This window comes from Pectinophora gossypiella, chromosome 14, assembly GCF_024362695.1.
Source record: "Pectinophora gossypiella chromosome 14, ilPecGoss1.1, whole genome shotgun sequence".
NCBI lineage: Eukaryota > Metazoa > Arthropoda > Insecta > Lepidoptera > Gelechiidae > Pectinophora > Pectinophora gossypiella.
Window position 1 is genome coordinate 7,267,114 of NC_065417.1, and position 13,653 is coordinate 7,280,766.

At 37.0% G+C, this 13,653-nt stretch overlaps 2 protein-coding genes across 2 annotated transcripts; one reads left to right on the top strand and one right to left on the bottom strand.

Annotated features, from left to right (window-relative positions):
* The first annotated feature begins 208 nt into the window (after window positions 1–208).
* On the top strand, window positions 209–7,258 carry LOC126372661 (uncharacterized). The gene is made up of 6 exons (XM_050018510.1): window positions 209–250; window positions 1,482–1,507; window positions 4,063–4,169; window positions 5,289–5,405; window positions 5,901–6,039; window positions 6,704–7,258. The coding sequence occupies exons 1-6, from the start codon at window positions 209–211 to the stop codon at window positions 6,843–6,845; spliced, it is 573 nt and encodes a 190-aa protein (XP_049874467.1). The 3' UTR covers window positions 6,846–7,258.
* Window positions 7,259–7,540: 282 nt separating this feature from the next.
* Window positions 7,541–13,312, bottom strand: LOC126372370 (U3 small nucleolar RNA-associated protein 4 homolog). The gene is made up of 11 exons (XM_050018072.1): window positions 13,001–13,312; window positions 12,545–12,924; window positions 12,279–12,460; window positions 11,780–11,970; window positions 11,109–11,264; window positions 10,413–10,740; window positions 9,955–10,150; window positions 9,218–9,441; window positions 8,662–8,835; window positions 7,924–8,001; window positions 7,541–7,679 (listed from the first exon to the last, which is right to left on the bottom strand). Exons 1-11 carry the CDS (start codon window positions 13,099–13,101, stop codon window positions 7,566–7,568), a joined length of 2,124 nt encoding a protein of 707 aa, XP_049874029.1. The 5' UTR covers window positions 13,102–13,312; the 3' UTR covers window positions 7,541–7,565.
* Between the last annotated feature and the right edge of the window lie 341 nt (window positions 13,313–13,653).

The following is a 13,653-nucleotide window of genomic DNA, read 5'->3' on the forward strand; positions in this document are numbered from 1 at the left end:
AGAGCCACAGACCCCTCAAAGCTTAGCCAGCGTCAGTCAACCTCATTCAAAATGTTTTTTAGTTTCTCCCAATTTAGAAAAAATAAGCACCTACTTACTTAATATGAAATTTCACATTTCCCACAAAAATCATGAATGTGCTAAATACTTCATTTTCTCGTATTAAGTAAGGAGTAGCTTAGGTACTTAATAGCATAGAATAAGGAATATGTTAAAAGGGCCCAAATCGTTGCTGACGTCGCTAACTGACGTAAGTATCTGAATTTTTTTGCGAATCTGATTTGCAACTTTTGTTATTGTCAATAAGACACAAATTGTTGATATAGCAAAAAAATGTAGATACGTCACTTTGCAAAGTCAGCCATGCAATGTTTATGGTCATAAGGTCCTCAAATACCTAGCTACGTTACTGCCCACACTCCGCGCCCCACATAGCTTACTGAAGATAAACTGTCTGCACGGCGAAAAATTGAATCTTAATTCAATTATGTAAAGCTATCTGGAAAATAATAGCTTCGTTTTCAACTGTATTATTTGAATCTAAATTATACTTTAGGTATGGTTTCTTTATTAGGTTTTAGTGGAGTTCAAAATACCAAAATCCGTATCTAACAATAGGTAATTAAATTTTATAATAATTAGGTATATATAACTTATGTACTCTATGATGTAAAGAAAATCTTTGAATGATACATACAGCACTTACATGTTAAAAATACTTAATACTGGGCAAGTTGTGGAATGCGACAATGAGATTGCCAATGCATACAAATCCAATTCTAAATAAAGGACGACATACAGGTGTGTATTGATCACATTGGTTGCAATTTAGATCTGCTCAACCTTACCCAACACAGTCAGTTTATGTGTAGGTATTTATAAGCCTAAAGTTTCAATCAGCTTAAAGATTACTTGCGTAAACCGGAGGCCAATGTAGTAGCTTATGAATTTATGACAATTAGTGTTTTTTATAGCTGTTATTAAGGCCGACGGTATGAAGTTGTTTGGGATTATAAACTTTATTGTTACTGCTAGTATTAATTTAACCTTTTACGATGCATCCAAAAATATATGATTAGTTTTTATGAGAAGATACGTGCATAAAACTCACGTCCGTTATCTGTGATACCTACGCTACGTAGAGCCAAAAGTCTATACTTACAGATAGATAACAATATCTTGCAGTGGTCTTAAGATATTTGTGATAATGGTTACCAGCCAATTATTTTCTACTGGTAAGTAATATCCGTTGAGAGTTTGGAAGAATGCTTGAGTCTCTCACAGGTTCGATTCAAGAACGTGCCTCCAAGATTTTCGAATTCGAAATGATTATCATGTGCTCAGCGTTGATGGAAAATCTCGTGAGGAAACCCACACTCCCTAGAAATACGTTTCGGTGATTAGGTTGTGAACTAACCTGTGTTGGGCTGGTTTTCTCTTCGCTGGTTGGAAAGTCAGACAGGCAGTCGCTTCTGTAAAAGACCGATCTGACAAACTTTTACGTTAGGTAAGAGGACTCCGTGAAAACGGATTAACGCTAGAGAGATAAATAAAGTAATTTTCATTATGTTAGACATAACGTTATAATTGTAATTACATAACGTTAATTTTGGACATGCTCAAGAAGATAAGTGACAGGGCGATAGGATTAATGAAGACGTAGTCAAAAATCGAGTTTAATCTCATAGCTTACCCTACCTCAATTTTACGGACAGAAAATAAAAGGAAAAGTCTGACGATACAAGTTTTTACCTTTTTATCGTTGGAAGCAGACAACAGGGGGTTGTCATTTACGCTTAGAGGAAAAGTATTTAAACAAATTTGATTGAGAAAGTTATAGGCCGCCGGTCTAGACGCCCGCCCTCGCCTCCTAGTCTGGCTCAACTTTGAATTCGTAATACCTAGACGTTATTCTAACATTTGCCTAACATCCAATTCACATTTTAATGTTTACATACTTGATTCGTTTATAAATATTTGACAAACTCATGTTAGTTTACAAGTTACTTATGTCTAGCTAGTATTACGTAATGTAAAATGTGTGTAAAACTAGTATAAAATTATGTATACCTATATATTACATTTCCATAAATAGTTCAAGTACTCTCCTTTTTTCAGTCAGATACTTAGGTAGGTCTCTGACCGAGGGAAATTTACAAAATGCGTGAAAGAAATTACGTAATTAGAAACAGGGAAACATTAAGTTCAACAGTAATTCAACTACTTAAGTCAAAGGCGGAGGTACCTACGTAAGTAATTTGTTTGTGCTGGGGTCATGTAATGTCAAAAAGAAATATTGCAATATTAAAATCTATCTGGCCTTTTTAACCCCCAGGGCTGTGGAAACAGCTGGTATGTTGGTATCTATAGGTAGGTACTATAATTAGTTACTTTCGTCGTCTAGCATCAATTGGTTAGTTAATTGTTGAACCGAAATTGACCAAATTAAAGGGTCCTTGGAAAGATTTTCCATGATTGCTGTAAGTATACCAAGATCCATTGGACTTCTATCCATAGGGATAAGCTTTTAAAATTATAAGGCATTCATAAAAATATTTTCAGCAGCTATCTAAATTATCTACCTGCCAGTACCTTTTCTACAAAAAATATTTTTATAATAAATCATTGTGATTTTCTTTAGGGCGTCTCGCGCGAATAAAGGCTCTCCGACAATGATACGTACTTTCAATATTAACTCGGTAATACTTATTGTGATTTGGGAAGGCCCTTAGAATAAATAGCCTTCATATATTTTTTTAAAATAAGTAGTAGTATTTTTGTAATCTCTTACATTTATGCTCAGGCTTTATCACAAGTTTGCATCCTAGATTAAAAGGCTATATAAATTAGAATAAGTATATGACAATTTTAATCATTTTAATCTTTTCTAGTTCATGGGAGCTGTGGTAGCTAAGTTGGTAAAACGCTTGCCTCCCACTTTGAGGTCGCAGGTTCGAATCCAGCACAGGTCTAAACACAGCAAAAAAAATTGTTTTCGCATTCATATTTGGATCATAAAAGATTATCACGTGCTCAGCGGTGAAGGAAAACATCGTGAGGAAACCCACATTCTATCTCTGAGGTATGTGACCTAACCTGTATTGGGTTGGTTTTCCCTTCGGGGGTCAGAAGGTCAGACAGGCAATCGCTTTTGTAAATAACCAGACCTGTTAAATCTTTTTAAGGTTAGGTAAGCGGACCCTGTGAAAAACGGGATAATGCTAGGGAGATGATGAAAGAGAAAAGATTTCTAGTTGGATGTACCTGTGCCTACCCCAATTGAGATATAGTCATGAGCTTATGTAATGTTATGTAAATCTTTTCTAGTTAACTATACATACCTACATATTATTATAATGTTCAATGAAGCGTTACGATACCATCTAGTTATTAAATCGATTATGTCTAAGTTGTCTAAGCAACCTGTTCGTTGCAACCAAACAAACAAAGTCGTGTATTTTATAAGCGTCTAATTTATAACCAAGTATAAGTGATATTTTAAAAATGGGTGACGCAGCCCCGGCTCCTACTACTACCAAAACAGCCGGAGGTCAGTCTCGCAAAGAACCCTCTATAGACCCCGTGAAGGCTGAAGGAATTCTGTAAGCTGTTTGTTTGCAACACTTACCTAACTAATCTAATCTATAAAGTGTCAATTTTCGCAAAATTCCGTCTTACTGAGCACCTACGTCCTAAATTGGTGATTCCTCCCCATGCCAAATTTAAGACTGCTAGCACTTGTAGTTCCTGAGAAATCGTGATGAGTGACTCATGAGCGACCCTCCTATACTCAAAGGTTGCTTGGAAGAGATTGCTACTTTCTATTTCCCTTTTGTTTTGTATTTCCTGTGTATGCAATAAAGTATTTGTTATGTATTTGTCATCATCATCATCATCATCATCATCAATAAACCAATCTCAAGTTCCGAGTGTCAACTCAAGATTGATCTCAAGTATCTGCTCTTATTAATAAATTGAACTTGAGTCACTAATGTCAAACTCGCTATCAGCTGAGAGTTGTCAAAAACGTAGAGATCTATTTTAAATATTGCTTGATAACAGAGCGTCAGTGAGCCACAAGAACAAGGTGGCAGCCCGCCTGTGGCAGCAGCGTTGGGGGTTCTACAGCCGGCTGCGAGAGGTCCAAGAAGAAGAGGCACTTCGATTGGGTACGTTATACCTATTCATGAGAGAGTAACTAAATCCAACATGTTCAATACGTTGCATCACTGGATAAAATCATAGAAGTCTTGATAATAGTAACCCACAAAGGCACAAGGACCACGTTTGTAGGGACCCCATCAAAATTATAGAACTTATCTACAACTTTTTTATTAGTACGCAAATAATTAGTAAGTAAGTAAAGACAATAAAATAAATTCTCTTGACATTTTTGTAATTGTTTTTAATGTTGTTTTTTTTTTGACGTGACTTATTGTAGATTTGCCGCAGATGGCATTAACTACTTGGCCGGACAAATGGGGGGCGCTGAGGGCTCTCACCCGGTACAACGTTTAGGACAATAGGCCTGAGGGTTCCCAGTTGGGCGCGAACCAAATGTTGTGCTTATATGTGCAATGAAGCGTTTTGTATCGTATTGTAAATTGTTTAAATGTAACGAATGCTTTCGCATATACACGCATGCACGTGAGTAAGTACTAAACATACCTAAGGTGATAATAATTGCAGTGATACAATCTTTAATACTTGTAGATCCCAAGCTGATACAAGGACTTTTTATACCTACGACATTATTTTATCTTTAGGTATATTAGTACGTGTAACTTCTTCGCAAGTAATTATTTTGAAAGTTTAATGTGGATGGATATAGGGGTAAGGAACGATCCAAGAAAGTGTGAAGATGGATTGTTTATAGAAGGATATGCGTGTGAAAGGTGTGACTACCGAGATGACGACTGACAGAAATGAATGGAAGAGGAATGCATGTAAGATTGTAATAAACTGCAACGAGATATCGATGGTGTATTGGAGTGGAGCCTCCGAAATAAACTATTATTTAATATTGCGAAGTGTAAGCTAATATCATTTACAAAAGCTAAAACTCCACTGCTTTATAATTATACACTAAATGGAGCGGTTATTTTATTCTACTACACCTAATTGAAAATGTTACTTAGTTTACAAAAACAGAAATTGGAACGACGATACGTTTCCCGCTTGTTTCCCGCACTTAGAGAGAGATATGGAACTAAATTTAAGTAGATAAATTAGAACGCCAGCCCATACTTGCTAATACAACACGTAATCGTGTAATACTGTTTTTTCAGGATTCTCTCTGGAGGAATATCGAGCTGCGATTCGTTCGGTGAGCTGTCAACCGGAACCTAAGATATTCCCCGTCGATGTGGCGCCGTCTCCTAAACCACTACCACCAACTTCCACTGGTAGGTCCTTATAATGTAACCGTTTGTAACCGATATGGGTAACTGTCATGTCACAAATGATTGATTATAATAATAAATAAATAAATTATACAAAATTAAAGGTCCTCCTCTACTGGTAGTTCCATAATAAATCGACCAAAGAGGAGGTCCATGTTGCGCCCTATATAATAAATGACCTACGGCGACCTTACTCACCGCACCACTTTTCGCTTTATGTACCTGGCTCTATCATCGTAAGGTGATAGTTACGTAATCCAAAAATACCCTCATAATAAAATTCCTATTGAGGTGAACAAAACTAAACACGAAAATAGGCAGCTTATGCAACTACTATTGGTATTGGGGCGACGATACCACCACGAACTCTTTAAAATCATCATCAGACTAGAAAGGATTCGTGTCCGGATTACTTGTGGCTTTGCTCACTCTATTGAGTCTATACACCTATGTATTGAATGATCTAAGATATTTGATTAGTATGCGGTCACGTCACAGGTATGATCGGACGACGTGCGCAATGTCCGCTGGAGCGCTACGGGCGACTCGTGAAGACTCCTCGAGACTACCCCACGCGGCCGCCGCTGCCGCCTGGACAAGTATACGACCCCTACAAGCAGACTATTGTATTCCTAGGGTACCTATTTTATGGCTATTACTTTCTGTCTGCTCCGTGTTTGATACTACTTTACGATTTACGTAGCCTACTCCGATAAGTCAAGAGCAAAAGTTGGGTTTTTTTAAATTTTCAATAAAAGATACTTAGACCACGTGATGACGTGAATAGTTATATATAGTTTTCACGTTCTCATTACTTTGTTTAGAACCTCCCTAGCGTTTATCCTGTTGTAAGTATACAGGTGAGATTTTTGAAAGACGCGAATTTTTTTCATACTCTTTCCGGCCATCTGAGGTAATGTCTACCATACGTTACACCAAAAATGTTTCTGTTGTGGTAAAGATAGATTCGATAGCTCCAATGGTATACGTAAACATAGGTCGTGTTGGTTTTTTGAGCGAAAAAAGCGGATAGAAAAAATATCCTAACGGATGCACTGCAAAACGGAGATTTATGTCCCCGGGTTCGGGGTTGCTCGACAAGGGCCCTCGGAGATAAAGGTTCAGATGGCTGGGTGCACTTTTATGATGATTATTGAATTTAGTATAGCTGGCCGGCACTCTCACGCACGGTTGTTGAAGCAACGCACAACATCAAATAAATATAAGAATAGTCTCAATACTCTTAATCAAAAGACTACTTATAAAATTAAAGGATCTACTCACCAAATCGTAACTTCCAGGTCGGTGATAGGCGACCCGATATCATACAAGTTGCCACCGGCGAGAAGCGAGATACCCGACGAGGTGTGGGCGGAACCGCGACAACTCTCCGTCACACAGCTCAACCCAGAGGTCTTAGAACGAGTGATGCGTGGATATTGACAGACCCCCGACCCAGACAATTCAATGCAAGAAAAAGACGGTAGCAGGAACTTGTGTAATATTCCAGTCTTTATGCATCCTTTCCGAAAAATGTATGTACACCCAGTCGCGAAAAGTAGGGGTTTTGAAGCTTTTCGTGATCGCCTTAGAATGCTCCCAGTACTATTGTGTTGAAAAAAAAAAACAATAGTAACTATAGTTTCAATATCGATAGCACAATCGATATATTAGGAAATTCACTAATTACGGAATTCTGTAATTTGGACACATATACAAAAAAAAATACTTGAGTTTTATAACTTTACAATATGTTTACTGTTGGTATACCTATTTAAATAAATAAAATAAAATTCACCTTTACTATCGATAGTGCTATCGACACAGTGCACCGTGTTTATTTTATTTATTTATACACTGCTGTGCAGTGTGTGTGCTAGTGATAGTGTATGTCGACTATCGATAATCAAGCTATCGATAGTTCGGCAACAGTACCCAGTATCGCTACTTTGCGACTTGAGCTTATTAGATAAATCCGTTATTTTCAAGTAATACGAATAAATAACCGTAAATAGTGCATACTTATTTTAGATAGCAGTATTTCCTATCTAAAGCGTCTATTGGTTAAGACAGTCTGTAGTTTATAAACATTAATTATTGGTGAGTTGTTTGTTTTGTAAGAAATAAATACGTTTTTCTACAATTAAATAGTTTTATTACTGTCTAAGACCACCGATTGACCTGAACGGGCGCGGGCAGCTGAGAGACGATGTTCTCCGGGAGTACTTCTAGTAGCACAGCTTCATCCGTGTCCAACCAGTGGAAACCAGCCAAATACTGAAAATAAACGTTTTAATCTTTAGTCAATGAAACTCAAAGCACACAAAAGCGGTCTCACTCAAGTGTCTGACGATTTGGCGGAAAAAGGCTCGATGGAATGGTTCTTGGTGCCGTGAGAGGGTCTGCTGTGATGCATCTCACTAGCACAGTGGCTCGCGATCTATAGTTACATGTAATATAGAATTTTCATAACTGACGAATAAAATGTTCCAATATAGTTTTTGATATATATTTCGCATACCTTTATAGGAATAACGTTAAATCCGATAGTTTTCGGAGCAGCTGGCTTTCTTTTCACTATAGGCTCCATTTCTTCACTCTGAAATAAAAGTAAGTAATGAGTTTCAGAACAGTCTTTCTTATCTTGCTAACAATTGAAAAACGAATAAGCCGTGATTGTTCCGTTGAAAGTGCACGTTGAATTTACTACAACGTCACGCATTCGAATTTAAACTACTAAATCCGAATTTATTTTCTAATTCTTGTTTAGATCCCAAATACTTGATATCACGTGCTTAACGGTGTAGGAAAAAGTCGCGAGGAAATCCAGACACTGAACAACTCAAAGAACAGATTTTCGGAGGATTTTTCAGAGGCAACTGCTAATCTGACCTTCCGACTCGTAGGGAATTCCTTCATCAGTCCCTCATTACTGAGGATCAGGATCCCGCAATTTCTCTCCATTCCAAGCATGGAATGATTTTAAGATTCGGAGTTGGTTGGAGTGATTTGGAGTTGCATGGACTGCTCGACGCATGTTTTCCCCAACTATCTTCCTCGCTGCGTCAAAATATCTTTGGTGCGTGCCTCTTCCATTTGTCCCACGATTATTAACCTCTTCATTAGCACATCCTACGTACGATCAGTAACCTAAATGTTAAGTCACCTAAGGTAAGCAAGCAGGCCGAACAGTGCCTTAATAAACCTGTATATTACGTTACTGCAATGATCGTAAATTAATAGCTTCATTTAAACTGACCTGTTTGCTCCGGTCCAGTATCCAAAGCGAAGTTTCGTCTTGGCAGACGAGCGCACGTCGCCGCGGGTGCACCGACACTGACGTCACAGCCGACGTGCGCGCCAGCCACTCGCTAGGCAACGCACCACCCGGCCACCCCGTCACTTTCTTATTGGCTAAGTCGTATTCTAAGATCTGAATACAAGAAACAGCACAGCACTTCAGAAAACGTCACGTAGGTCAGGTAACCGTCTAACGTGATGGAGAATTGGAGAACTGGTAACCTTTCACTATAAACTTCGACGTATGTATCTTTAGAGGACTATACCAAAAGTAACTGCAAGTTATCTTGCCCACAGCTCTAACTACAGAGCATTGATTAAATATATATTTTAACCGACTTCAAAAAAAGGAGGAGGTTTACTATTCGTCAGGGTCTTTTTTATTTGAATAAATATTGTAGTACGTAGAGAAAACAGTCTATTTAGGTTGTGATAGCTAGAATCATTGATGCTAGACTTCGAGAGTACCATCGGGTAAGTTTGTGTTAAAAAAACAAATACAAAAATATACAAACCGTTTGATCCGAGTATACGACGATAAGTGTTTCCTTTTCGTCGTCGACTGTCATGGCTGTCGGTACGCACTGGTACTTGGGTAGCGTGATGTGGGGGACGAACTCCTTCTTATTGTCCACTAATACCTCAATCACTCCATTAGCATCGCCCACTATTATATATGTACTGCCTGAAGGCGTCTTCTTGGAGACTAACAAGTGTATTATAGATGTTGTTTTTAACACTGGAATAGGCAAATCACGAATTTGGTTATATAAAGACTGATGTGGCACGTGATAGTTTCCAACTAACCAAATCAGTTACTTTTCACTAAACGTCAAAACACGAAATGACTATGGAATTTGTATGAAAAAGCAAACTGTGACGTCATAGAAAATTTTAAAAAATGTCGCACATTTTATTAATTTTTCTATGTTAAAATTTGTAAATAAGTTAAATAGAAGAAAGAAAACGTTTTTTTGTCACCTTTAGACCTGTTTAGTAATCGGAATTTCATAATTTATCTATGACCTAGGAAACTACCCAATTGTAGTTTGATTATTAGAATATTCCAAGCTGCTTGTCATGACTTTAGGAAGCAGGAATCGACTAAAGGAGCATTAAATTATTAGGAGGAATTATATGCTATAATCTGGTAAACCGCCACTTTATAATTTATTATAAATCGTAGTAGGACGTTACTAAAAGTGGCTGCCAATTGTTTTCTGGTCTTTCTATAAAAATACCATAAACTTACTTTTGTTCCCTGTAACAGTCTGTATGACAGTGGCGCCGGCCTCTGGGTCAATAAATAGTACGTGGAGTGCTCCGTCCGAGTGCACGATCATAGTACGTGAGTCATCCGTGAACGCCACCCGGTCACATGTGCCTGTGAGACCCGCCAGGTACAACTTTGACACAGATATGTTCGACTGGTCATCGTCTAAATCGTCCTGCAAATTTTCAAACGAAAAAAAGTCATGAAAAGTAATTTTTCGTCAATTCTTATTGCTTATTTCTTAACAAGTGAAGAGAGAATGTCATAAGATTTTCGTTTTTTATATTATCAGGTTACAATACCATAACTATTGCACAAAAACACAAGGCATGAGGTAAAATATGTACAATAGGCGGCCTTATTGCTAAAAACATTTTTTTCCAGGCAACCTTAACACTTTTTATTTCGGCAAATACCTAGTCAATTCAAATACTTACAGTGTCCAATTTAAGCATCCTGACATCACTATCTGAGGAGTAGAATATGAACTCTCCTGATGGCGACATGGCACAACACTGTATTTGTTTTTTATGTTTACTCTTTATTGATACCAGCTTCACTGGGTTTTCTATTAGTTTTAAACTTAATTTCTCTCCCCTGTTGGCCAGTTTGTTAATTTCATTTACTGCTGTATCTTGTTCTATCTGGTCATTGTTTTGTTTATCATCATCAGACTCTCTCGGGTCTATATTATTGATCATAAGATCACCACTCTCACTAGTAGCATATGATCCTAGCTTCCAGACTTCCAAGTGATTACTGTACCTGAAAATGTTTAAGAATTTTTTTGATGTATTTTTAATTGAGTTGTGTACTAGTTTCAACACAAATTATGAAATTCTGATCACTTAATGAAGACAAATCTACAACTAACGAAATACTTTTTTCTATTTAACTTATTTATAAATTTTAATCAAGAAAAACGTAATTATAACTCTGACATTTTATCATGTTTTTCTATGACGCCACGGTGTGCTTTTTCATACCTATTCCATAATAATTTCGTGTTTTAACGTTTAGTAAAAAGTAACTGATTTGACTAGTTGGAAACAAGCTTATTGAAGATGTGCCGAACATAATTAAGTCTTGAAAATTAAGTGTAACATAAAAAAGATAAAGTAACTTCCATTTACCTCAACAACAAAAGCTTCTTTTTCGTACATACAGATGACCGTGGTGTTGGAATCATATGTGGCACTCTCATTACCCATTTGGGTGGGTAGCTTGAAAATGTCAGGTAACCATCAACACCAGCTGACAAGAGCTTACCATCAGTCACTAGCAGAGCTCTGAAATGTATCACATTTTTTCTTTTATTGGTAGGTAGGTACTATGGAGAAGTACTAAATAATAAATTCCACACACCATAAACATATTCTGTGTCTATCAGGGGTAGCCAGCTTGATTATACCCAAGATCTCTTGTTTACTAACAGAACCCTACAAATTTACCAATTAGATACTTCTTGCAACCTTTAATAAACAGCATAGTTCAGTACACAATCATGTAGTATTTTTTATTTTATAAAATGATTGCATTGAGCAGTTTTGCTTTGCCTTGCCACGATCGTCTGGACTAACAGTTGCGATCAACCAGTTGGCAACCCCTGGTCTATATAGTATCAAAACCACTTTTTAGGATATATTACCAACTGCATAAGTCACTTTGTGTTAGCATAAACTTGAGACAATTTTCATCAGAGACAGTCCTCAGTAATGATGTGGTTACCAATGCATTTAATTATTATTTGTATGGGTTATTTACAAATACTTTTATTACTTTGTCTCTCTTGTAACTAGATTACCTGACATCATGCTCATGTATGTGCCTCTGAACATGCTTCACCCACTGGGTCTTGACTTCATGCCCTTGAGCCTTCTCAATCTTAATAAAGTGTGAGATGATGGGGTCTATCCCACTGCAATAGATGTTCTTCTCATCCTCTGACACTGCTATTGATAACACATCTGCTTTGTGGGTTGTGTATGACTCTATCTGAAATTAATGAAAAAATGCTTTATCCATTGAAAATATAAAATTATAAAAAGGGAATAAACACAATAGCTAGCATCATCATAATATTCATCACATCCTTGCTGATACACCTACACACCACCTTCTCTATTGAAAATTTGAAACTGGTAGGTAATTTTATACCTGAGGAGTTCTTAAATAATACAAAATGTGGCCTGTTCTAGGTATATTAGGCATTTTTGTTTGACAAGTTTTAAAATTATTGGATTACATTATTTTATTTTAACTGTCTTATGGGAAAATAAAAATTATAATTATTGAAACCTCACCTGTTCTCCAACAGTGCTGTCCCAAAATGTGAGTCTACCCTGACTGTCTCCAGATACAATAGTATTATCTGAGAGCATTGCCACACACCACACAACTACCTCTTTCTGTCGTCGAGTTACTGAGATCCGAGTCATAGCATGACCTGTCAGTACATTCCAAACTCTGATTGTATCTATTGAACCTGAACCAAGCAATAAAATATATATAAATAGGTAGGTATATTGTTTAAGGTTATTGGACCCTTATCAACTTATACTTCACATACCTGTCACAAGAGTGTTTCCGGATTTATCAAACTTACAACACATTATCCTACCCTCCTGCTTATCAAAGAGCTTGCTGTACACTATATCACCATTCTCGACTGAGTAAAGATTAATGTATCCTTGTTCTGTGCCCACAGCCACTAATGTGCTTTCTACATTTACATCAAGACACCATGCAGCGTATCCTGTTAGTAATACACTGTGCTTCCTCGTAAGTTTCACTATATCCCACTCGACCAAAGCACCAGTCAGCCCGGTTGACAGCAGCCGTTCGCCAACCCAACCAAGGGCCTCCACAGACCCATTTTCAACGCCAGGAATGAACCTCACCAGATAAGGAGCTTTATTTAAATCCCATACTTCAATGGAAGCGTCTGCTCTGTAAATAATGACATTGGTTTTTAAATATATTCATTAAAATAAAGTTAAAAACGATGATGTTGTACAAAACTAACCTTGCAAGTGCGATTAGTTTATGAGCTTTATTATACGAAACACACGTAATGGGTTGAGGTTTTGGGTTGTAAAATCTAACTCGGTGCACTTTGCTTGCCATAATGCATTAAATAAACACTATTTCATATATAAATTCGACATGTGTCTCTCCACTCCAACTTTGCTCTCCAATCTCCCTGGCGAAACGTCAATGTCAAAACCACGTGTAGTGAGTTTATAAAGAAAGTAATAGCTTGTTATTTAAACAAAATAAATTAATTCAAGACTCCAAAATTGCGTTTCTTTTTATTGAAATTACAATCATTAATTTGTTATTTTACAAATTAAAAAATCGAATGTTTCAATAAAAAGCAAAATATACCCTCTAACAAGATTATATCGCTCTTCATAAACGAAACGATTTAGGTATTCGCGGTGTTGCCATTTAATATTTTTACCCTTAACCTCGTAAGGCCCGGATTTACAGACACAATAGTTAAACAATGGGATTTAGATTTTAAAAGGCATCTGGGCCTTACGACCTTAAATATATTTTGTTATTGTTTTTTTCTTGCATAATACGAAATTTTTCATTGTTTCAACCAATTCAGCTGCCGCTTTAGCTAATTGCTGAGTACTGAAATTGATATTGACGTGACACTTGACAATTTAA